The sequence below is a fragment of the Callorhinchus milii genome, unplaced genomic scaffold, assembly GCF_018977255.1.
Source record: "Callorhinchus milii isolate IMCB2004 unplaced genomic scaffold, IMCB_Cmil_1.0 Scaffold1, whole genome shotgun sequence".
NCBI lineage: Eukaryota > Metazoa > Chordata > Chondrichthyes > Chimaeriformes > Callorhinchidae > Callorhinchus > Callorhinchus milii.
Window position 1 is genome coordinate 38,326,865 of NW_024704742.1, and position 27,034 is coordinate 38,353,898.

Here is a 27,034-nt window from a genome sequence, read left to right on the forward strand (position 1 = left end):
TATTTATGTATGCAAGGAAAAGGAAGGATCTCAATACATGGATAATACCTCCCCCATTATGATCTAGCTCTCCCTGGCTTCTTTCCCTTCAGCCAATTTTAAGTCCACGTCTTGCTCTCGATCAGCAACTCAGTTTGTGAAGGAGTCTTTCATGGGGTACTTTGTCAAATACCTTTTGGAAGAATAGATATACTATATCATATGGCTTCCCAGAGTCAATTTCGGACATCACCTCCTCAAACGTATCAATGATATGGTTTAGACAACCAGTAAATGGAAAATAAAAAAAGCATTTAGAATTTTTTTTTAGGAAAAACTTATTTTAAATGTTTGGAATACCCTACCTGGTAATTACAAGGTAATCAAGACAAACCCATTGTGGGTATTCAAAGTATTGGACAACTACTTATTGATAGTTAATGTAAGACCTTTGATGGGTTGAATGGGTCTTTTCTTAAACCTGGTTTGTCTTGGCTTTTTCTGGGTTAATAAAAGTTGGACCTTACAATGACTAAATGGAGATTGATTTCCAAATATGGAGAAGAAATTCCTCTTACTGGTGAAGGTGAAGCTCATTTTTTATTGGTCAGCTGGTTGTTTGATAGGTACAGAAACCCATCACCATGTTTAAGAGGATCCAAACCAGGCTGAAGGTTCTGCATAATTAAGCCACTTACACACGGAAATTTCCCTATGTCTGGAATGTACACACATTCTCTCCATGGAGGGACACATCTTGCTTAACTAATTATGATAATATAATAACAACTCTTGCATTTGATGTAGCACCTTATCATTTTGTCAAGACAACTCAAAGAGCTTCACAGGGTATACTGTAAAGAGTAACTGTGTGTAATTTGTGGGCAAATTATGGAGCTTAGTTTGGCAAGAACCAAGGTTTGGGGACACCAAAATATGCATTAGGGTACTGCGGGAGTGTCACCAGCTAAACCACACAGCTTGCCGTTGAGAACATAATCCAGAAATGTTCCCAAGCTTCTTGTCCATCTAGATGCAACCTACCTATTAGGGCTCAGCTTGTAGGGTAACAGGAGTCAAAATGGAAGAATCTCTACTCCCAATCCAAATCAGCTTTAAATATTTTCCTCTGATAATCTACTGTATTATCTTCTAATTGTGCCAAGCCTTTCTTCATTCCCACAAAATTTTCAAATTTCCAAACCGATACACCTTTATCCAATTTGACCACAAATCCTATAATGGTCTCCATTTCCTAAATGTTCTCCTGCATTCAAGTTAATCACCTGCCCTGGCTCATTCCCCAGCAATGCCTTGTTTTTTCCAGTGGCTATCTTAACATACTGTTCTAAGTAATACTCTTTAATAAAATCTAAAAGACAATCCCCATTCTAGTCCTAGATTTGTCTTTTCCCAGTCAAGCAGGGGATAATTAGGGCATTCCAGATCTTGTTTCTTCCATATTTAGGGAGAGGGAAGCAATTATTCACATCGTTATAAAATAATGAAATTTGGATTAAAAAAGGCCCTTCTGCCCATTTGATCATCCTTATAGAATACCAATTCACCACTCAATCAACCCCGGCCCATCATTTGCCCTTATCGAATGGGGGATTGTTCAAATGGGCCAAAGGGCCTCTGTTTCCTTCCATTCAACCAGTTACGGTCCATGTGTTTGTTTGGTAATTATTTTGATACCCACTGGCACCAGTTCGTATGGAGTCTATTGCATGGTACTCCTTCAGAGGCTTTTAGGAAGTACAGCTATATTAGGTTGCATGGCTTCTCACGGTCAATTTGGGATCCATAAAAAAGGATGTTTGGTCAAGCCAACCTCCAAACCTGTGTTGACTCTGATCTTTTAGATTATTTCACTCAGGAACTCTGCCATTCTATTTCTGATTATCGATTTTTTAGTTTTCCAATGATGAGGTTGGACTAATTTGTCTGTAATTTCTCAGGTGTGGCTCCACCTCCCTTCTTGAATATCAGAACCACATTTGTGTAGATTTATATTTTTAAAATTTCATAGCAAACTTTCCAATCTTGAAAGACCTTAGCAGTGTGTACATAATGGGAAAAATCCAATATACATATAGTTAAATAGATAACCCCAAATGCCTTGAATTAATTACAATGATAATGTACTTGAATCAAATACTTGGTTATAGCACCATCCTGTGGTTGTAATAGAGACAATTTTCTGTTAATTTTGCAATACATTATTTTATTGAATTGGGTCTCAACTTTCAACATATTTTCCCAACTCCAGAATTTGGGTTCAAATCTCTGTTAGTTGTAAGGATCTTAAGTTAAATGAATGTAGGCAGTCTTAACTCTCTCCCACAGCAATAAGATGCCAGTAATTAAATTTGAACATGTCTGGAAGGGGAAACAAATGTTACAGTGGCGCAGGAGTCTTCTGGGATGAGAGAGCTTCAGAAGATGCAGAAAGAACATTACAATGCATCTAATTTGTATTGATCTGCCAATGTGTTAAGTGGGAACATGAACATCACTCGCCTCGAAGAGCACAGAATTCAACCCATCTTTTTTATTATTTTTTAAAAAACCTGTAAAAGCAAAACAATTATTTTGCTTATAGCAACGGTAAAGTATTTTCCAATACAATTCACTCTAAAGAGCACATTGTGAAAGCAATATCGCTCTCTGCTTTAAGAAGCGTTTATTTATTGAATGACAAGTTGTGGTAGAAGTATACGCTTGCTCTGCTTTTCTCTGGAGTAAACAACCAGACTGGTTTTCTTTGATAGATTATAGGGTCAAAAAGTAGTTTCACAACTTTCTAATTATTTAACAGCAAACTGAGTTACAGTCCTTGGGACTCAACACTAAGGAACCAAACTCACAGAAGACATATCTGGCCGAACCAGAAACTCCTCAAACTGTGTCCGTGGTGCAATGCTTGATCCAGTGTTATTGAAGATCGAGGGGGAATGGTGAAATAAAATACACCCCCCCCTTTAGTGCAGTGAAATGCACACATGGTGAAAATTTCTGGAATTTTTTTTAAATAACCACAAATTCAAAACAAAGTTCTTGAAGAAACCATTTGAATATTTTAAATAGGGGCAGCTGAATCTGCTGGTGGCTGTGATACCAGCAATCTGGTTCACGGTGCTATTGTGACATCTGAGCCTCCATGGCCTGTGCTGTCCACTCGGGTGCTGCCTGGCTGATCTTCTCCAGGAGGTTGTTGACTTGGAAACAAAGTGATTGGATCTGTTTGTCCCACGTAGGCAATGTTTCGCGAGCTGAAAGAGTAAACATGATACAGTAGAACCCCAATGCGGGTTTGCTTAAAGTATGTTTGGGGTGTGGATTCGCAACATCAATTTATCAATTATTCCAAAATATGCGCAGAAAGTCAACCGCTCGCTTCAAATTACATTGTGTCGCTTCAAGACACTAACCATTTTATCACATGCTCAAAAATGACCAACTTCAGGTAATGTTGCTGCCACCGTCATTTACTGCATACAAAGAGGTATCGTTGGTGGCGACTTGATAACCCAGAAGTTGACCAAATGTGGGAAGCCAGTTGAGTTTCTGTAAACATGCACAGTGACCGGTGATCGTGTCGCAGTGCAACATTGCTTAGAATTTTATGGAGTACCAACTTTTGTGTTACAATAAGGTTCCACTGTAATTAATTCAAAGAATCCGAAAAATGGCATAGAGCCCCACATACTAAGCAATAAGAAGGCGACAGGCCAACAATACTCAAACTGGGTGGAATCATTGATAATAGTTGCAACATACAGTGGAGGTCAAACAATAGAAAATTTAACCCAAGCTTCCAGACTATTTAGTCAATACTCCAGGAGCCTGCCCTCCTATATTGAGAATGGCCCAATGGTTTCCCAGCATGAGCTTGTACCATCAAAAGAATAAGGTATGGAGAGGCACGCCCCCACACTAATCTTTGTTATGTGTAACTTATTAGGATAAAAAAATCTGTTCTCTACAGTAAAACCTTTCCATATGATTTTAGCATTTCTCTACCCCATCACCCTCCCCCCCTCCCCTCCCCCACACACACCCAGTAAAGGAAACACAAGCATATACAAATCAGCCTCTATTCTGGATGTGAGGTGTGGTCAAGATCTTGTATCAGACCATTGCTGCTCAGTGACTAGCATTTGATATGTCTAAGAATATCTAAATACAGTACTTTACGCAATGCATTACTGAAGTGATTTGTTATGTAGACAAATGTGGGAGCTAGTCTGTGCCAACAATGGGATGATATCTCAGTGATTTCCTGATGTACTAAATTGGGTGGGTTGGCAAACAGAGAATGTGTACAAGGTTTTAAGAGGGTTTTGATATACTCGATAAATGGTCAGGTTTAATGCTAATAAATATGAGGTATTGTAATTCACAAAAATATAGTTAGGATTTATAGCCTGAAGGGTAAAATATTCAATGGAGTAGAGGTGCAGAGAGATTTGGGAGTAAAATATATAAATCACTAAAAGTAGGAAGCAGATTAAATAGGGGTTTTGAATATATAAGGAGAGAAATCATTTGAATAGGACATTGGTTACAATACAAAATTACATTTGTAAAGGGCCTTTACAAGGAGGAGGGTCTTGAGGAGTGAGTTGAAGGATCCAATGGATGGAGTGAGGTAAGGGAATGTGGGATGGAATTTGAGAGGCTGAAGGCCCGACCACCGATGGTGAGGCGGGGTGGACCAGATGGGGGACGTGGAGCAGGCTGGAGCGGAGGGAGCAGACAGGTTGATAGGGCTTTAGCAGGTCGGAGACGTAGGAGGGGACAAGGCCATGGAGGGCCTTGAAGGCGAAGACGAGAATTTTGAACTCGATCCTCTGAGGCGCGGGTGGGTGTGATACAGTCACGGAGCCTGGTGTAGGAGAGGACACAAGCTGCAGAGTTCTGGATGATCTGCAGTTTGTGGAGGGAAGAGTTGAGCCTGGTTAGACCAACGTCAGAGTATAGTGTTCAGTTTTGGGCTCCCAACTTCAAGGAATAATGTTAGAGAGATGCAGGGCGAGCAAAGAAAATTCACAAGCGTTAGCTGAGGTTTGGGAAATTATGTCTATGAAGAGAGGCTGGCCACATTGGGGCTTTCCCCATGAACAGAGGGATATGGCAGAGGTGTATAAAATTCTGGAGAGGCATGACAATGTAAAAAGGCTATGACAATTAGTTGGAAAAGAGGAAAGAGAATGGCTGAGTAGACCCCATCCCCCATATAATTTCTCTCGCCGCTGTGCAAGTCCCTTTTCCTCCATTCAGTGCTTTCCCCAACAGCTCACCATGTTGAAATTGTGCACACGAAACTCTGTGATGCATTTATGAATCACCTGACCAGCTCAGTACGCCAGAATTTAAACAAGTAGGATGCTGAGCCATCAATATTAAAACTAGAGAAATAAGAAGCATTTAAGAAGAGAGCACTTACAGAGGAACTTACTTTCAAAGTGAACAATGCTATCGATCTGATCAATGAATCCATTCATTCGTCCTTCAGTGATCATCTGTGATGCAATTTTTTCTGCCTATTTGAGAAAGTTGAAAGGGAAAATGAGACTCTCCAGAAATGTTACAAATACATATTCAGCAAAAACTGACCAAGCAGAAGAAAGATGAAACCAACAGGTTAAAAGTTAGTTAAAACACAAAGAATCATAGATTCACCAAAATTACAACATAGAAGGAGACTTCTCATTGAGCCAATAGTACGTGCTTTTCAATGAAGCTGTGCAACAAAATACACTAATAATCCCAAATCTGTATTGTTTCTCCATATCATATGCAGTTTCATTACTCTGGTTCCTGACGTATGGTCAGGCAGGTCCACAGTACTCCAAGGCACTGATGCTGACAGACCAACCAGGATTCGGAGAGTCAGATTAGTCATTGGGGATTGAATTATTTCCACTCAGCTTCTGTTAACCTTGCAAGCTAAAGTCTTAATGTGCAGGATGATCCCCTAACATCCCTGCCCTCCACCCCTTCTGATCCCAACACCCAGCTCGGGTCCAAATTCCTGACTCCCAAGCATCTTTGGACGTTCTCCCAACCTGAAAGACGCTATACAAATGTAATTTGTTATGGTTGATCTTAGCTGGACAAGCAATTGTATCTGCTTAAACTCTAGCAGTATCCCAACAAGCATTTGATGTGAGAGGAGTCACCTCACAATCCCCGAGGGAAATGATTCTTCAAAGTGTCCGCCAGTTCTATCAAGAATGATTCACAGATAACCAGAGATAAAGTTCCTCTTACTAGTAAGCACAGTGACAGAGATACAATATCTGTTTGTATCAGGAATGTTGTTCATTGATGTTAACCCAAACTTTAGAAGAAAGTTTACTACTCTGCCAATATGGCATTTTCATTTTGCATACTGGTCATCCATAGGACTCGGTTACTGCTGAATTCAGAGCTGATCTGTGCTGTGAACAGGCATCCATCTGGAAGTGGATTGAGAGTGACCACCTGTCGGAGCAGGATCTGAACCCAGATACACAATCTTCTTTTAGCTAAATGGAAGTCTTAGGCTCCAAACAATGTATACCTGTTCATCCACTCCTCTAGGATCCAGCTTTTCTTCAATGCAGAACAAAAGAGAATACAAATTCAATACTTTGGTAGCTTACCTTGGCTGGCGGGATTTCTAGTAAAGCTCCCAGTTCTTCAAACGTAATATTATTGTACAGTTTACTGGCAGAGAGCAGGTTGTGTTCAATGACTGCTCTGTCCAGTATACTGGAGCCTAGTAGCAAGGGAGGAACGTCAGACCATTACAACATAGGTAAATTACAATATTTAAAGTTCAAGTTACTAGCCAGAGGTTGCAGTGCTAGAAGTCACCAGAACTAGAACTAGTATTATGGTAAGTACCCAAATGTGTAGCTAGTGCAGTGAGAATACAGTTGAACCTCACCTTAAGAAATGAGGGCAACTCACAATTCAGACTACTTTTTTTTCCCCCACAGTGGTTTATTTATGCTTAAATAATGAGGGCAAAATAGGGCCATTAACTCCCCTTTATTGGGAATTTCCATTATAGCAATCTGTATCTGCAGTTTCCACTGTTTGTGTCTGCAATTTCCCAAATGGCAGTTCTTAACATGAACTGAGAAGCGGGAAGGACTAAGAAAGGGCCAGACAATGTCCCAGGGGAGAAACACACGCCCAGCAGTGAATCTTTGACTCTCACTTGGGAGCTGGTCACAGGTCACTCTCTTGGCTAGGGATAGCACTTGATGCTGGATGATTGGAGGAGGGGGGTGGTTATTATTATTAATTGTATAATTCAACAATCTCATATCCCTGCAATCTATTCAATTTTGGGGTTGCAGCTACTTTCCTTCACACCACTCAACATCCAGGACTAGTTCACCCAACATTGTAAAACTGGTACATTTTTTCATTTGTCACAGAACCAGGTTAAAATTCTTCTTGTATGATGCACTGAGACAGTAACTATTACCCAGACAGTAACCAATTTAATATGGCGTGTTCAAGAGGTAACCAAAGTGTGGAGTGCATTCCTGCTACAGTCAGCAATAAGTGTGTTAGCACCGATTAACAATTATGTATTGTAGTGCCAAAATATCACTGAAATCTAACCAGACTCCCTAAAGTTAATTAATTATGGTAAGTACCCAAATATTGCAGTGCATCAAAGCTTCAAAGTGCTGTACCATTTAAAGCTATGGGGAAAGGGAAATAAAACCATCCCACCAGACCACTCACAAACAGCCAACCAGTCAGTGCATAGAAAGAAGCCTGAGTGCAGGCTTCCTGCTACCCATGTGGCAGTGTATAAAAAGAGGGGAGACCACTACAGGATTTGAATTAGAAATTCTGGGCAGACGCAGTTTCTAACATTCATCTCAATTAATGGCATTTCTAAGGTGGTGGACAAAACAATAATAATAATCCTTAATATAGCACCTTATCAAGTCTTCGAGAAGTCTCAAAGCGCTTCACAGAATATACTATAAAATTAATTGACTGTATATTTTGTGGACATAAAAGTCACTTTACATAAAAACACAGAAGTATCAAAGCACCTTGCACATTTATAATAGTCTAGATTCTAATAAAATTGATACGTTAAAGGTTTTTTCTTATATCACAATCACAATATAAATAAAACACTTGACAAGCCACTGAATCCAGATTTAATCAAACTCATGAACAGAGTCATTGGCTTATCACTGAATATCCTCCACATTATCAAAACATTTTCCAATGAAAGGAATGGCAAGCTTTACTATGGTGTTACTGACATCCCGAAGTGTTAAAACTGGAATGAGACCAGTGGCATTCTGCCTTACATAAACGGTTTGCAAATTTAAATGAAAAATTAAAAATGCAGTAGGATAGCTATTCCTCCAGACCAGGTTCACAAGAGCAAGCTGAGGAAACTATAGTGATAGTACCTCATGCTACCTATCAAAATGTTTGGTCTATCAGTAAGAACAGACGACCACATCTTGCTTTCCACCTGACCCATAGCCAGGATGCAAGGGAGGAGGTTGTTGAGACTGCATTATCCACAACTATTGCATTTTTAATTTTTTTTAAAAAAAGCGAATGCTCTCAGGAATAAATGAGAGTGTTAAAACAGCATTGAAAAGCGTACCATTCCGACAAGGCATGCTATCAGCATCGTGCACAAACCATTCTACACACTACAAAAAGGTGTGGAACACACCTTCAGGACAAAAACCGACTGTGTAGACTTTACCATCAGCAGTGGTGGCTTTTTGATGAGGCATGAGCATGGCAGCAAACTCCTGCAGCTGGTTCCCTCGAATAATTCTATCCAGATACATTTTCTCTAGAATGCCATAAGCTGCTAGCTGCTGGCATCGCTCATCCTTAAACAGGGTAGCCAGCATGCGGGAACGCTGCTGCCCTAAAGAGGAATCAAAAGGTCAACAAGACTAGAATTATTTATTTAAATTGTTTTAACACAATCTTCAATCATAGACTCTTACAGACCAGAAGCAGGTCATTTGACCCATCAAGTCTGCACTGGTGTTTTTCTCCACGAGCCATCCAATCTCAGATTACTGCCTACTCCTCGTACCATTGAATACTTTTTTTCATAAGTTTAATTTCCTTTTAATATCTCTCCCACATGTTTATGAACACAATCAGAACTGGGTTTCCGCAGTGGCAAACTTTCCAAATGTACTTTTGTGATATATAATCGACAGTTTGGATACATAAGAATTTAGGATAAACCTAAAAAAAACTATAATGGTGTGATTTTTAAACTGTGTGTAGCATGGAAACACAACCAACCCTTTGTGACAGTGTAAAGCTTTATATCCATTATGTCCAACTGATTAAAAAAATAGCCTAGTTTACATCAAGATTAAAGTTTCCAACTTTGAGACAGGTAATTGGCTGAACGCAACTGTTAGCTTACTTCTTACTCTTACAGCTGCTGGGTTTACACACACGCCACACACACACGCTATTTTATAACGTTTTCTCTATTTATGCTCCGACAGTTAAAAACAAAGCATAAACATTAACTCTGAATCCATTTCTCAGGCTAAATCTCTAGGCTTTTTCTCTGCAATGAATTTTAATTGTGTATTGCATGGAAACAAAATCAGTTTCCATGCACCAGATTAGATGCATAAAATTCACCTTAGAAAATGTGGAAAACATTTATCCACAACAACAAGCCTTGGTTGAGAATTTAACAACTGGCTCTCCCAAACATTTGGAATCAAGTGCTTCACATGAAAATAGTACATCCTTTAATATTGAATACTAAGATGCAATTTATGCCTTTTTGATTTGAGGATACGGCAATTGTATGCAAAAACTTTAAACTGTTGAGAAGTTAATTACTGAAGCAGGGTAGTTGTACTGGTACTGTTGGGATTTATAGCTAGAGATCTGGGCTCAAATCGGATAACTGGTGACATTTAGACTGCAGACTTTACAGACAAGGTTTCTTGCATCTGAACTGGCTCACTGGCCAAGGGACAGTGTGGAGCACAGCTATGAAGAAGTCTGCAGCCCACACCTTCCCATTCTCTTGCCTGAAGTTCAAAGTAGTTGGTTGCAAAAATACATTACAACGAGAGCAAAATTACAATTAAAATATATTTCTGCAAATGCTCTGTTCTTCAGTTGCAGGTGTAAATTATCCATCCATAGAGAACACCAGGTAAATTCAATATTTTAGATATTGTTGGCCTACATCCCAAATAACGCCCCCCCCCAACAAAAATGGGAGGTCATTTTATTGCTTGAGGTGCCCGCAGCTTGGGTGCTAAAGGCCTTGGATATAAACAAATTACCTGCTGATGCAAGGATAGTGCAGTGGAGAGCATGCTTCAATGCCTCTAGCCGCTCAGTCTCATGAACTATAGATTTATACGAAAGTTCATTGTATCTTTGAGCAGCTTCTATAAACTTCCGTCTATAGTCAAGAACACGAGCATAGCACACCTGAGGTCAAAAGCAGAGAATATTTTATTTTCAGAATATCAAAACCTTTCAATTATCTAAAGGATCTAAGTGATAAAAAGTACAGGTTATTTCTTGTAAATAATCCTGGTTTATTAATATTTTTTAAAAGACTTCAAGATTATCTTGGTAAACAGAATTTCAAATATTTGAATGAATTGAGACTCATGTTGTATGATTCCTTCTGCTGCATCGCCCAAATAGCTGTTCTTCAAGTTTGAGCCGAGACAGTATGTCTGGAGCAATGTGGGTACCACAGCCAAGCCTGGACCTGTCCACATCTGGTGACATACAACATGTTCTTCAGCAGGGCTGATGTGTTCCTTGCCTTCCACAACAACAACAAAAAGATTGCATTTATAGAGCGCCTTTCACGTCGGGAGGACGTCCCAAGGGGCTGGACAGTTGGGTCGGGACCTGAGCAGGGGGGAAATGGTCAGGGTGAGGGGAGGGAAGGGAGGGAGCGAGGAGGGGGTAGAGAGTCGAGAGGGGAGCTGAAGGCACTGTTGAAGAGAAAGGTCTTGAGACCGGCCTTGAAGGAGGAAAGGGAGGAGGCGGCGAAGGCACTGGGGGATAGAGTTCCAGAGCCTGGGGGCTGAGAGGCTGAAAGCCCAGCCACTGATGGTAGGGCAGTTAGGGCGGGGGATGTGGAGCAGACCGGAGCCAGAGGAACGGAGGGTACGGGCAGGTACGTGGGGGGATAGTAGGTCGGAGAGGTAGGGGGGGTGCAAGGCCGCGAATGGCCTTGTAGGTGAGGATGAGGATCTTGAATTCGATCCTCTGGGGGATGGGGAGCCAGTGGAGGCGAGTGAGGGTGGGAGTGATGTGGTTGCGAAGCCTGGTGCGGGACAGTACACGAGCTGCAGAGTTCTGAATGACCTGCAGCTTGTGGCGGGAGGTGCCGGGAAGGCCCGCACCTGGCTCTTCAGTGAGCGGAGGTGGGTGGTGAACCAGGGGGAGGAGCGAGAGTAAGAGACAATACGGGAGGTGATGGGGGCAAGAGTGTCGAGTGTTGAGGAGAGGGTGTTGTGGAGGAGGGTGAGAGCAGAAGAGGGGTCAGTGAGGGATGAAGGCCAGAGGGAGAGGAGTTCAGAGGACGCCAAGTCAGTGGTTAGAGATTGTGGGGGTAACTTCTTCCAGGGGCTGTAGAAGATGGTGGTGGGTCTGGTGGGGGTAAGGTGTGGGGTGGACGCGGTGAAGGAGATGAAGTGGTGATCGGAGACGGCCTTTTCGGTAATGGTGACATCCGAGACACTGAGGCCCCGGGTGATCACCAAATCAAGTGGGTAGCCGTGAATGTGAGTGGCAGAGTTGATGTGGAGGGAGTTGATGTGGGAGAGGTTGAGCGAGGAGAGGAGGGAGGAGAAGTCCGAGGAGATGGAGCAGGAGGGGGTGAAGTGCAGGTTTAAATCGCTCAGGATGATGAGGCGATCAGAGCAGATACAGAGAGATGTTAGGAGGGTAGAAATATCGGTGATGAAGGTGGGGGAGGTTTTAGGGGGCCGGTAGAGGAGGAGAATTTTGGATGAGAGATGGGAGGGGTGGGAAAGGGTGAGGTGCTCAAAAGAGAGGAAAGAGCCAGAGGAGTAGGGGGAATAGGGCAAGTGGTGTCCTTGAGATAAGGGCTACACCACCGCAACAGCGGTTGGGGCGAGGGATGTGGTGGGAGGTGTAGCCGGGTGGTGTGGCCTCCGTGAGGGGGAAGGTGTCGCCTGGGGTGAGCCAGGTTTCAGTTAAGGCCATGATGTCAACACTCTCATCAAGGATGAGATCGTTGATGACCAGGGCCTTATTACTGAGGGAGCGGACGTTTTGTAGTCCGATGTGGAGGGAGCGGTTGACAAGAGTGTGTGTGGGGAGGGAGGTCCAGGTTGTGGGGCAGGGGTGGGGGGGATGGGGGAGGAGAGGTTGGCTCCCCGGGTCTGAGTCCCGGGTGGCTGGCAAATGTGGTGGGGAATAGGGCAGTCGGTGTGGTTGCTGCTGGTCAGCCAACACCGAGTGCCACGGTGAGCCCGGCGGAAGATTCCCAGGCTGGAACAGAGGGAGGTTGTGGGAGGATCAAGTGGGGATAGAAGGCGAGGGGGACGGAGAGAGAGGACAGAGCGGGAGAGATGCAGAGGGGGGAGAGAGGAGGGGGGAGGACGGAGGGAGGGAGGGGCTGAGGGGGCTCGGGTCAGAGCGGCAGCCATAATGCGCACGCAGGGACCGGTGCGAGCGGTCAGGTGGGCGACATTAGCCCATAGGCTGGGGCTGCCAACCCAACAGGAGCATAGTGTTCCCTGATGCGAGCCCTGGGGGGACGTAGAGGATTTTTTTTTTTGGTTTGTTTTTTTGTTTTTGCGGGCGCACACTCCTGAATCTAAACTATGACGTCAGCGGTTCCCCGCTCCGCCCCCACCCCCCACCACCAACAGCAGCACCCAGCTGAACTCCCTGCCACCTCAAGCTTTATACTACCTGAAAGGTAGGCCCAGGCTCCTCCCCGCGCTGTCCTGCCGCCGCTTCCCGTGGGCGACATTAGCCCATAGGCTGGGGCTGGCCCCAGGAACACTGAGGCCAAATAGTGTTACCCACTGCTTCTTCAGACAAGATCACTAACCCAGTCAACCTGTGATCAATGGGTCAGCGTGGATCAGTTTGTAGCACTCTCACCTCAGAGACAGAATTTTGTGGGTTCAAGCCCCACATCAGGACTTTGAACTCATATAGTCTAAGATGACACTCCAATGCAGTGCTGGGGTGTGCTGCATTGTTGGAAGAGCTGTTCTTCGGACGAGACATTAAACTAAGGTCCGTTTGCTTGTTCAGGATCCCATGATACTATTCGAAAGGTGGAGTTTCTCAGTGTCCTGGTCAACAATCCCCCCAAATAAAAATGGCCATTCATTTCATGACTGTTTGTGGGATATTGCTGTGCAAATCGGCTGCCATGTTTACCCACAAAACACAGTCACTGCAGTACATCCTGTGAAGCGCTTTGGGATGTCAATCTGAATGAAAGGCACTCTACCAAATGTGAGAATTATCATCATTATCAAACCATTAAACCGCATTGGTATAATTTTCTAGGGCAAAGTGGACAGCGATTCCAAAGACTTAAATTCCTATTTGTGTTAAGAGCAGCAAAGCGACATTGTTGATTTCTATTGAGATTTCCCCCATTATAAATCACAAATCATCAGAGTTGTGACACGGAACACCAAAAGGAAAGTCAGTCATTGACTCCTCAAGTTGTACAAACGTTCTTACTGATAAATAAACCTTCAATTAGACAGGATATGCTGGGAAGCAGAAGACTACCTTATAATGTATTTGAAGTTGTTCATTGGTTGATTCATTCTGAAGCAGAGAGGCACGGTTTATGTAAGCTTCTGCCTGCACTGGGTCGTCATCCTCCAAGTACAAACGAGCAATTTTCAGATAAGTATCCAGCTTATAGTCCACATTATATTGCCTGTAAATAGATAACAAACAGAAGAAATGAACACGTTTCCTCAACTCCACGCCCCACTATATTGCTCATCTCAAACACAGAGTTTAGGCCAAGTGCTTTCTCAGTAATGGGGGAGGGAGGGTGAAGAGGAGATAATTGGGATTACAGTAATTACTAAGCCAGTTTCACACCCCTCCTACCAGTCAACTCCAAAGAGGTACTGGAGCAAGTCTGGAAGCAGAGCACACATCTCCCATACTTACCCTAGAATATTTACATCCCAGGGAATCCAGAAGATGACACAATCAGAACTTCAAAAGTCTTCATTGAAAGAATACATCTTTATACTGTATTACAAGATTAGAAATGATAACCCTCCTAATTTCCCCTTCCCTAGCCCTGGGACCCTGAAGCTAATTTACAGCATTTTCAATGCTTCCTATGTGTGAGATAAAATAAAATAATTAAAGAATGTCAGGGGTCCAACGGCTCTTTGTTTTGACTAGGTAAATTCCTGTTAAACGATGAGAGGTTTTATTTAGTCACAACAACCTGTGGCTTGCACCACTCATTCTTAGAGCAGCTTGTTGTATTTTTGTGTTATAACCAGCACTGATTATACAATGCAAAATTACATTTGTAAAGCACCTTTCACATCGGAAGGATGTCCAATGGTGCTGGACAGTCAAGGATTAGGACCTGAGCGGTGGGGGGGGGGGGGTTGAGATCAGGGAGGGTGGAGGGCAAAGAGGGTGGCCAAAGACACTGTCGAAGAACAGGGGTCTTGAGGTGTGTCTTGAAGGAGGCAAGGGAGGGAGCAAGGCGAAAGGAATGTGGGATGAAGTTCCAGGGTGTGGGGGCAGAGAGGCTGAAGCCCAGAGAAATAACTATACCTAGTATAGCACCTAAAGCCCAGAGAGAGACCATCCAAAACTTACTTTTGCCCAGTTTCTAACGGAATTCCCACCAAGACTTGAGCAGCATTTCGCCAGTCTTCTTCCTTCTCATAAATGGAGGCTAGGTGCTGTCGTATGGAGGCTACCTAAGAAATGAATCACACCGGCAATTAACTTCTTTTCAAAGTACTGAAATAAAAAAAACATTACTTTTAAGCTACTGCAGAAGTTAAAGATATTGTTACCACCTCCACTTTTGATCACTGTGTACAATCCAAACAGATGGGTATCAGATAACCTGCCACTACCATAGAATTATCTGGGCTATTTGAGCATAGATGCAGTGCATTCAGCCTAACTAGTCAGTGAAGGCTTTTATATACTATATGAACCATCATCCCTCCTAATCTCCCATCCTATACCCCTCTGTTCCCTTCTTCCTTAAGTACACATCAACTGTTCTCTTACGTATGTTGATGCCATATCAATGGGATAACAAGTAGTCAGGTGGAACCTCGGTGTCTTACCAACAAAATTCCACTGCCCATGGGAAACTATTGAAGTTCTGCTCTACACTCCCGTCCCCCTACCATCAACAGAAGGGTCAGGATTATGAACATAAACACATACTACTATGAAATTGTACTTCAGAGCATTAACCTACTGCCCCCACCCAATCAGATTTGGCTGTGATCTCCACATTCCAATAGCCCCCTAAACTCACATAAGGCCAATTCTGTGAACTTGTGGTATACCGGAAACACCAACCGACCTGCTTCACGCACATACGCTCTGTGTACTGCACATGTCCATTGTTTTTGGAAAGCACACTGACCTCACTTCACGGAGAAAGTGACATCAGCGTGCTTCCTGTATATAACATGCAGGAAATGGCATCAGCAGCTATTTGACAACCCGAAAGCAATGACTAGTTCATATGTTACGAAGCATGTTAACATAGAGTTTGTATGTTATAAGTTCACAGACCCAGACCACCAGATTATAATGGAGTTGGTCTGTTTTTACAAGGATCACTTGGGCAAGGAACCAGATGGCTATCAGAACCATCCAACCATCCCACTCAATAGCACCAATGTCCTGAAGAGAGAAGATGGGAGAAGTAAAAAGGATTTTAAACAGAAATAAGAGAAAGATGATAAATTATGAAAAAATGAGAAAAGGTTTTTAAACCTATTTGTTCAGGTTTTTTCCAGCGATCAATAAAAATGACATTTGTTGTGCTCCCTGTTCTTTGCTCGAACTTGCAATTTGACATTTGTGAATCGTGTCATCCTATATTCACAAATTACAAGTTAGAATTAAAGCAAAGAATTCAGTCTGCAGGTATCTGTGAACCAATTACTTTTTCAGTGAAAAGAAAATCCTTCACCTGCTCTTCAAATGAAATGACTCTGGGCTGGATCTTTTCCAACGTGAAGTGATAGATTTCTTTGGCTGTACCGTCAGGAAGATTCGGTAGATGGGAGCAAAAATCAGTCAGCAATTGTCGGGAGATCACTAGACTGACATTTTCATTGACCACTGTTCCAAAACAGAAGAGGAAAATGAATCACAAGATTTCAGTAGGTTACATAATACTAAGAACTTGCCACTGCTGGTTTATTTCACTTGGCTTGTTAAAAGAGAAAAGCCACTTATACAAATGTACTTCACAATTAATTACTGCATGAGTATTAAAGATTGCATTCTACAATAGAGACTTCTATAGTTTACATTTACACTAGGTGTCAGCCTAGTTCAGATGGTAGCACACTCGCGGGTGTGAATTGTGGGCTAAGTCCTATGTTGGGACTTTGAACTCACATTCCAGACTGACACTTCAATGCAGTCCTGGGGGTGTGCTGCATTACTGAAGTTGTCATCTTCCAGATGGGCTGTTAAACCGAGGCTGTGTTTGCCTGATCAGGCAGTGTCCTGGCCAACGATCCTAGCCAACAATCCCCCAAATAAAAATCAGTCACTCATTTCATGAATGTTTGTGGGACTTAGCACAAATTGGCTGCCACATTCACCTACAAATACAGTTACTACGTTTCATAGTAGTCTCATGAATGCTTTGAAGCATCTTGACAAGGTAATAAGGCTCTATTATCAAATGAAAGGTTATTATTATTTATTGTGAGCTAACATTCTACACCAGATTGAAAAGACATTGGAACAGGGGCTCCTTATAGGGGCTCCTTCCACAAGATCAAAGTCAGTAGGTTGCCCCACTTCAGGAATTGAAACTCATATGGTCTAAAGCTGACACTCCAATGCAGTGTTGGGAGATCCATCACTGCATTGTTTGAGGTGCTGTCCTTTGGATGAGATATTAATATGAGACCCATTCAGGTGAATGTTAAAGAACTATGGCACTATTTGAATATTGAAGGAAGTTTCTCTCAGTCTTCTGGCTAACAATCCCCCACATTGAATCGGTCACTCACTTCATGTCTGTGTGCAAAACTGTGTTTGCCCACAAAAGCAGTCAATGCACTTTACAGTATATTCTGTGAAGCACTTTGGAATGATCTCTCAATGGGAAATATGTTGTACCAAATGTAAGGATAATAACTATTATCATCCACTTTACAATTGAACACAAAATGAGATTAATGATGCCCTTAAAAATATGGTTGCCTTATCAAAACACTAAAAAATATAGCACATGATAGAATGCTTGTTGCTGCAGACAGCATGTAGTAGAGTAATGCACTTACTGGCCTCAACAAAAGCCTTCAGAGCTTCCAGCTGCTCAGAGCCTGTGAGTTGCATGGCTTTTTCCAGGATCTGACGATATCTACGAAAGAATACAACAGTAGGTTAAAGGCCAATCAAGGAATCAATACCCTTGCCAGCATCACAATCTTTTTCACAACAATTTATTTCAAGGATTAAAGCACAGGCAACACTGTTCAGTTCATGCCCAATTGCAGAAGTAGATATATTCCTTTTATTAACAACAGAAAGCAAATAATGAGAAAAGGTTAGTCCATCAAGCTGGTTCCTTTCGTAGGCAATCCACAATGCACTCAGTCATAGCAGTACCCAAACCATACAATCTCCTGACTAAAGATTTTAAAAAGCTTTTCCTTGTCTCAAAATCCCTCTCCCATAAATCAAGAAAAACTCCTCTTAATTTTCCCCTAATGTACGTTTCCCATAGTCCTAGATCAGGAACTCCTGGTCTGGCTCAGTTGGTGATAATAAAGATCTTTATTGTCCACTAGAATAAAAGTTTCATCTTGGACTCAGGAGCTCAAAGTCTCAACAACCTTCTGATTCAGAGGCAGCAGTGTCACCAATTGAGCCAAGCCAGGTTGAGATACTATTCAAAAAGGAGAGTTTCTTCCTGGCTCAGTGGTAGCCTCTGAGTCAGAAGATTGTGGTTCAAGCCCCACGTGAGAACTTGAGCTCACAGTCTAAGCTGATACTCCAATGCAATGCTGGATGGGGGGTTTGCATTGTTGGAGGTGCTATCCTTCGGATGAAACATTAAACTGAGGTCCTGTCTGCCTGTTCAGATGGACATTATTTATCATGGCATGATTGGAAAAGAGAAGGGAGTTTCTCTCAATGTCCTTGCCAACAATCCTACAAATGAAATTTGGTCACTCCCTTCATGGCTGGTTGTGGAACATTGTTTTTTGCAGATTGGCTCTCTTTGTATTTGCCCACAAATACAGTCACTCCACAGTAAACTCCATGAATCGCTTTGAAAGGCACTATACCAAATGTAAGGATAATTATAATATTTATCCAGCTGATATAATTTTGACACATTAACTCCAGCAATGCCAAGTCCAAATCATGCCATATTTATACAGCTCTAACACTTTAGCATAGCCCTCATACCCCTGGAGTTTCCATTTTTTTNATTTCATGCACATAGAATTGTACATATTGTTGAGCTGCTGTAAAGCCAATACACTTTAGGCATTTTTTTTCTACTGACTGATGCCAAAGTAACACTAGCCGAGTCCAGGAGATGTGTCTCAATATTAAATAACTTTGATTCCAGCCTTCTTTAACAGAAAAGTTACCATTATTTTGATTGGGGTAATCAGAAAAAAACAGCACACGCCCAAAGAGTTTAGCATGGAGTCTCACACATTATTATGACCTCAATGACAGAAGACAGGTCAGCAGGGAAAGTGCGACAAGTTATTGCTTTTTCATGAATGGCTTGACTGCAACAGATACTATTACTAGCAAACCCAAAGCTTGAAAGTATTAAATAGCTTGCTTCCCTCTACGTTATCCTTTCCTCTCACTAAAACATGGATTTTGTTTTTAAATCTTCTTTTTCTTAATAGTTTAGTTTTATACATTTCTGGTCATAACTTAGATCCTCAAGCTCCAGAACCACCCTTGTTGCTTTTCTTTGAATACCTAATGTGTAAATTGACCAGTCACATTCGCCCACAAATACAGTCACTACATTTAACAGCAATTACTGTAAACTACTTTGAGATGTTTCAATGTTTTAGGCTTTATATCCACCATGCAAACCAGAGAACATATCAAAGAGCTCATATAATATTTATCCAATGCATCTAAAAATTATGTACTTGCAACTTTGACACGTGTGTACCATTCAATCAGGCATGCCCACAGCACATATTTAAAAGATTCACTAACATGCATCTTCTGTTTTGTTCCATTAATCAGTAGCATGAGGAAACAATTGATTGTTTAATTTGATTGCTAAAGTTAATTGGGAGAATAATGCAAATATTTTTGAGAAGAGTTCAATAATATTGTGTTACTGAACAAAGGTACATTGCTACAACTACAAAGTCTTCTTTGAATTTCTCTTTGGGATCCTCCAGTGTCTCATCCTCTTCTTCACACTCAAATGCTGCTTCACTTGCCTGTTCTGAGGGATTATTATGGCATATCCATGCACTGTGATAACTCACAAGCATCAACCAGAGCGTGGTAAAAAACACATCCTTTCTGAATTTTTAATGACAGTGTTCTAGTTGTCCCAAATACTTACGTCAACAGAAGCAGTGATATTGTATGAAGCTTTCTGCATGACTGAAGAATTCTACAAAAGTTTGCTGACACAATCATACTAAACAAAGCACACAATAAGTTTATACAAATGTTCAGCCAGTAGTAGTCTGGCATCAGTTTCATTTTTGTTTTTCACAGTATCTGCAATGTCTTGAGCTCCAAAAATGGGTTGATAACAGAGTCTTCACATGGTTCTCCAGATGAAAACACGGCTTCAGTCAGGTGGATGAACTTCTTCAACATTAGGCAGCAGAGAGTTGAAGCAGAATGATGGATCTCTAAGAAGCCAGAGATTGGAACAGCAATAATGGAGGGATGGGCTTCAACACTTACAGAATAATTCAGTCTACGAACAATTAGCACATGGCTCCATTTCAATTTATATTGCTTCCATTATCACAGCCTTGACCTACCACAGTAGTTGTTTAAGTACAAACTATGTTTCTGTAGGGTTTGAAGAAATATCTTTTGATCCCAACCAGTTGTGTCACTCAATTGCAAAATGATGTTTCTGAACTGCGCAGCAAAAGATAATGAAGAGTAATCTGAAGTTCAGGGTTGTACATGTTTGTATAATAATGCTTCTTTGTCCACAGTAACTCAGCTCAATATGCTCATCACCATCTACTGGATTCCTTACACTAACTCACAAGGTTCGACGGACACAAACTACCCCAGGGACTCAGTTGGCTTTTCATGGTAACTAGTTTCTGTTGCTAAAGCTTCATTTTTGCTTTACTAGACAAAAATGATTCCTCAAAAATGTTTCTGGGGTCCAAATTGTCAGATTTTTGAAAACAGCCTACTTTAATAAAGAACCCAAATCTCACAAATACACATTCCTTCTTCTAACTCCTTCTGTTATTGAGTGAAGGTACTTTGCTACAACTACAAAGTTTTCTTTGAATTTCTCTTTAGGATCTTCCAGTGTCTCATCCTCTCTCTCAAGTGCTGCTTCACTCGCCTGTGAACCGAGGACATATAATGCCAACAGAGGGAAATTCTATACTAATGCATTCTACTTCTGATTCGGACTTCACATAGCCTAGGAGAAATTTATGATCATTTCTTTCTAAGGAAATTTCACATAAACAATACAAATTTTCTACATTGAAGGCCTGACCGCTGATGGTGGGATGGGGGAGCATGAAGCAGGCCTGCTGAGTGGTGGGAGGGGGCAGGTTTTTAGACTTTTAAGAAGTCGGAGACATAGGGCAAAATCATAGAAGGTTTAAATGAGGATCTTGAACTTGATCCCGTGGTGATGGGGAGATAGGGAAGTCAGGCAAGGATGACAGGCTCGCCGAGCTGAGTGCGGGAAAGGACATGAGCTCAAAGTTCTGGATAGTCTAGATAGTGAAAGGAAGAGACAGGTAGTTCATCAAACAGAAAGTTAGAATAGCGTAGCCTGGACGTGATGAATGCATGGAATAAGGTCTCAGTGGCCCGAGGGGAGAGATAGTGGCAGAGGCAGATGATGTTACAGAGATGGGGGAAAGTTGAGCGGGCCAGAGTACGAATGTGAGGTTTAAAGGGCAGTGGAGAGTCAAACAAAACACAGAGGTTCCTCACTGGTTCCATGAGGTGGAGTGTACATCCAAGCATAGAGATTGTCATTGGTGACTTTAATCAGAGCAGTTTCAGTACTGTGGGCAGGGCAGAAACCAGATTGGAGGAGTTTGTGTCATAGTTGACAAGAAAAAAGAGTGAAGCTGGGAAACAACTTGTTCGGGTACTTTCAACGGAAAAAGCAGGTTGGAGATAGAAAGGAAGTTAGGGAACAAGGATGAGTCAAGAAGTTTTTTGAAGGAGTGAGGGTGATGTCAGCCGTTTTGACAACAGTGGTATTGTGCCAGTGAACAAAGCGAGGTTGTTGATGTCCATTAACGGGCCAAGTAGGTGGGGCTGGGAAGTCAGGAGAGGGATTGGGATAGAACCAATTTTGTGAGACAATTTCTGTGCTGACAAGATGAGCTGCATTGGCCATTTAGCTTCTGTTAGCATGTTAGAACAGTACATCGACATATATCAGAAATAAAACTGACGCAATGTAATCTTAACTACATCTACTAAAATAACCACAAACAACAAAAAAAATTATATTGGACAGTTAATTGACAGGAAGCTTCACAAAATCAAATCAGATAACAACAGGTTCACTAATTTAAAATAGGATATTCGCTTAACATTGCATTGAAAACATACATTTATAAATAATTTAAATAATCCTTACATTCAACATAGTACCTTATCATGTCATAGAGGATACCTCAAACCACTTGATAGGATTTTACTGTGAAGTGTTGTGACTATTTATTTATAGGCAAATGTGGTAGCCAATTTGCTGTCCCACAAATAGCCATAGAGTGAAAAACGAATTTTATTTTGAGTACTGTCGCCAGAGCATCGGAGGAAAATTCGTCTTTTTTTAATTTGTGTCACAGAATCCTTAATGCCCACCTGGACAGGCAGATTGGACCTCGGATTAACGTCTCATCTGCAGGATGGCATCTCTGACACTGCAGCACTCCCCAGCCCCGCACTGACACTACCCTATGAAAGTTCAAAATCCCAAACTGGGGCTTGAAACCACAACCTTCTGATTCAGATGCCCAGAGTGCTACCAACTGAGAATCATAGAAAGTACAGCATAGGATGGCACCGTATTTGTGCATGTAATATCAGGTAAAACTCCATACATCAGTCCTTGCCAGGCTTCACTGGCTCCCTATTACAAAATGGATCGATTTCAAGATCTTCACATTCGTTTACAAATCACTTTGTACCCTGGCCACTCCTTACCTCTCTGACCTGTTACCCGTTACCCGTACCCTTCGCTCAGATTGCTGAGGCCTCCTGCGCGTTCCCTCCACTCCACCAGCATTGGTCGTGCTTTCAGCCACTAATGCCCCCAAACCCCGGAAATCTCCACCTCGATCCCTTTGCCTTGCCCACCGCCCTCGCTTTGCCAGTCTTTGACCGTGTCTACAGTTCCCCCCGGCTCCCGGCTCAGCGTCAGGCTCCACCGCTGTTAAGCTCTCTTGAGACACTAACCCGAGTGAAGGATGCTACGTAAACGCAGGTTGTCGTTGTTAAAAAGCGGATCGAGCCGAGAACTGCGATGAATTACGCGCTCGCAAATGAAGCACAGTCCCCTGGCCGAGATACCAGCGAGGGCAGCCACTGCCCGTACCATCAGCCGCACGTCCAAAATAGTCATCTACTCCCAGGGAGGTAGAGGGGGAGAAAATTAATCCCATAAAAGGGGGGAAAACCTACATAAAAGTCAAGTCTCCTTTCTCCTTTTTACATTAAATGTTAAGAAACCAGTTGTTGGATCCTGACAGGTGGAGCCTGTGGGGGTGGGGGAGGGGTGGGTGGGAGGGGGGGGGGGAGGGGGTGGAGGGGAGGGTGGGGGGTGGGGGGGGGGGAGGGGGGGAGGGAAGGGGAGGGGGTGGGGGGGGAGGGGAGGGGGTGGGGGGGGGTCTGTGTAAAGCTAAACAAACGCGGCAGCCAATTTGCTGTCCCACGATCAGTCGGGGGGTCAACCGCGGGTTTTACTTTGAGGATTTTAATTCTGAAAATACAGTGTTGAAAGGACGTTATTTTCAAACCGAGCGGCTGAGGCTCGCGGTCTCGCGGTCTCCGGCCCGGGCCCTGCTCCCCCTTCCCAGCCTCGCACACCACGCCGCCCCGGCCTCCAGACGCTCGCAGCCCATCGGTCCCTCCCGCCCGCCCGCCTCTGCCTCACTCACTTGCCGGCCAGGTCCTTGTGGGAGCCGCTGGAGTTCATCAACAGCGCCAGCTCCTGCCTCATCGCCGCCGCCATCTTCCTCCACCGCCAACGAGCGCCTCTCGGCGACAAGAGATTCCCCGCCACCCCCTCCCCACCCCCCACACAGTCACCGACAGCGCCTCCACCGCCCGGAGGATCACATCAGTCCTCCCACCGCCGGGCACGATGCCAGTCCGTGTTGTCAGATTGGGCGAATTTCACGCCCGATTGATCGTGTTTTTGTTGCACTGCGCGTGAGAAAATCGCTTTAATAATAATAATAATAATAATCCTTGCATTTGATATAGCGCTTTTCACGTCGGGAGGACGTCCCAAAGCGCTTCCAGAACACACTGTAAAGTGAATTGACTGTATATTTGTGGGCGAAGGCGGCAGCCAATTGCGCACAGCAATGTCCCACAAACAGTCGTAGATTGAAAATGACCAATTTATTATTGATTTTGGTTTTGGAGGGATTATTATTAGGCTCTGTGTGGAGTAAGGAAACTTGCCCAAGGTTTCGCCCTCTGCCTGGAATTGAACTCAGGTCTCTCACTTGCAAAGCGAGTGCTCTAACCACTGAGCTACAGGACTCCACTTTGGCCGGGTGCCTGATTTTTACATTTTTTAATTGAATCTGCAAAAAAAAAGTTTTTTTTCTTTGAAGACATTTCCTTGCACGGTTTCAAAAGCCATAGTAGGCAACACATAACATTGTGATACTTTGGAGCTAGTATTTGGTTGACTTTGGGCTGCAAACCTATTTCAATTTCTGGCCACCCTGCGCTGAGCAAAGCAGATTCGTCCTCTCACAAGGCAATTGGAAAGTGTTCCCTAAATTGATTCTGACTCCTTTTAATAGAAAAATCCTTGCACCTTAGTGCCCACTAACTAAAGTGTCTCAAAGCACTTCCCAGGGAATTGTTGTCAAGTGGAGTAATTGTGTATTGATCGGCTGATCACTTCTCCAGGGGTAATAATTGCTTCCAAAAAATAAATAATAATAATTTGGTCACTCAATCCACGACTGTTTGTCGGATACTGCTGTGCGCAATTGGCTGCCGCATTTCATCCATGAGTTATACATTCAAATCACTTTACAGTATATTCTGTGAAGCAATTTGAGATGTCTCTAAGACGTGATTAGGTGCTATATCAAATGCAAGGATTATTATCATTATTTGTTGGGAAATTTGCACACAGCAAGGGTCCTGCAAACAACTGTAAAGTGAATCATCATAAAGTGATGTTTATCAATCATCATAAACAATTCATCTGCTCACCAGGGCAAGGGGAGAAACAACTTTATCTTTTCAAAAAGTGCTATGAGATCTTTAACAATCAGCTCCAGATAGGATTTTGGTTTAATATCTCCTCTGAATAATGAGATGCCCTGACTTGAAAAGAATGTGCAACAAATGTAAGGATTACTGTATTATAATTATGCTGGAGTTAGTTCCTTCACTAGAAGTGTATGCTCAATCCCCAGCAGTACTTGGACAAAAGAGGGCATTAGGAACAACTTACAAATATCTGGGGGCTGGGGTCAGGCTTGATGACATTCTTCCAAAGATTCCTGAGAGTTTTTTGAACTGTTTGCCATGATCTCTCCATTGAAAGGACTCTCATAAACTAGCCAACGTGGCCACACCCAAGTGATCTGGGATGTTACCCTGTGTGAGGGGCGCTATATAAATGCAAGTTATTGTTGTTAAGATCCTGGTCCTTATCTTCAAAGCCCTCCTTGGCCTTGCTCCTCCCTAACTCCATGACCTCCTAACCCCCTACCAACCTGTCCACTCCCTTCGTTCAGCAGGCTCTGACGTGCTTAATACTCTTCTGCGTTGCACAATCCCACCATTGGAGGGCGGGCCTACAGCCTCTGGAACTCCATCCCACAGTCCTACCAGCAGCAGCATGAATGTGAAAATTTGGATGTTTGGGGGAAATTTAAACTGACATCCTCAAATTTTATTTTATTCTAACCAACATAAATCCTACTCCATCAGTTTTTCTTCCTGTTTGAACTCTGTGGTTAAAACAATTAACATAGCCCAATAGGAAATGGTCATATCATGCTCTGATAATCCTCACCCTATTGCTTCCAGAGTTTCTGAAAAGATCGAATGCAAGGCAGCTAAATGTTTGTCTTCTCAGGGATTAGCAGTTTCTTCTGGAGGTCAAGGATTATCTTTCACAGTTCCTAGAACAAAACTATACCCTTGAGATCTTGCTGATTCTCTTATGGAAAATCCCAAAGTTGTTCTATATGAACATATTGTTTCCTATGTGTCTTCAATTGGAGCACTTTCTTGCTTCTCAAAAATTATTGAATTTGGTCACTTGAATTTGCATACAATGCAAAGCGGATCCCAGAAAACCAACATTTGACTTAAAATTAGTTTAGCTCATAGGATCAGTTTGTCTTAAAATTTATTCTGTGTGGCACTTTGAGATGTTTCAATGACATGATAAGATGTTTTATCAAATCCAAGAATTATTATTAAAATTTTAAATTTTGCAGAATTGTGGAAATTATAAAATTCAAGTTTAATTTGGATGCTGCATTTCTCCAGTTCTTACAAAGATCTTACTTCCAAATTAAGACAGAATTCAAGAATTTTCCACAGTTATGTATGGTCTTAAATTTTAGGACAAAATAGTCTTACAGGAACACATGGTGGAATTTTGCTTCAGAGATCTATATGGCCCTTCAAGCAGCCATTGAAGGATGAGCTAGATTTTTCTCCTGTCCTTCCAAGTGATATTGCAAATTTAGCCGACCAATACAGATTACTGTGGGCATGGTGACAAACCAGGGTTTCTTGCTTTCTATTCTGTTAGACGAATATGGGTTTTCAATCACTGGCAGGGCTGGTCACTTCTGATCGTTATCAAGGCAACTTTCCCCATAATTTCAAAGGTACTCACGAGGACATGGACAGGTGAACTCTCCTCCCTTTTGCTTTGCTAAGCACAGTGGGTGTTATCAAGATGAATATTCTTCTCCAAATTCTTTATTAGTTCCAAATGCTCCAACTTAACCTTTTCCTAGCTGCTATTTAATTGTGATAATTGTCCTTGCATTTGATATAGTGACTTTCACATCAGAGGGACATCTTAAGACACTTCACAGGATATACTGGAAAGTTTAGCAACTTTGTATTTTGTATCTATCACAGATACAGATGAATGTATATTTTTCAAATTTGTACGTTATAATTAAATCTGCATATTATAAATCCTTTAGCTTAAATTCTTTATTTGTTACCAGGGCTTTCAACATTGAGCACTGAGATTCCTGATTACAATGCAATACTAATTCTTGCATTTGAGCTATCCCTTTAACATTCCATATCAAAGCACTTTACAAGATTTCTGTAAAGCACAGTAACTGTACTAATTGTAGGCAAACACTGAGTA

General features: G+C 42.4%; 1 protein-coding gene across 4 annotated transcripts; it reads right to left on the minus strand.

The window, feature by feature from the left end:
- Positions 1-2,185: 2,185 nt before the first annotated feature.
- Positions 2,186-23,716, minus strand: cops4 (COP9 constitutive photomorphogenic homolog subunit 4 (Arabidopsis)). Of its 4 annotated transcripts, none has more exons than XM_007888952.2 (10): positions 23,592-23,716; positions 17,535-17,614; positions 16,202-16,353; positions 14,854-14,957; positions 13,783-13,936; positions 10,314-10,464; positions 8,735-8,905; positions 6,633-6,748; positions 5,444-5,528; positions 2,186-3,254 (listed from the first exon to the last, which is right to left on the minus strand). In XM_007888952.2, the coding sequence occupies exons 1-10, from the start codon at positions 23,663-23,665 to the stop codon at positions 3,121-3,123; spliced, it is 1,221 nt and encodes a 406-aa protein (XP_007887143.2). In that variant the 5' UTR covers positions 23,666-23,716; the 3' UTR covers positions 2,186-3,120.
- Between the last annotated feature and the right edge of the window lie 3,318 nt (positions 23,717-27,034).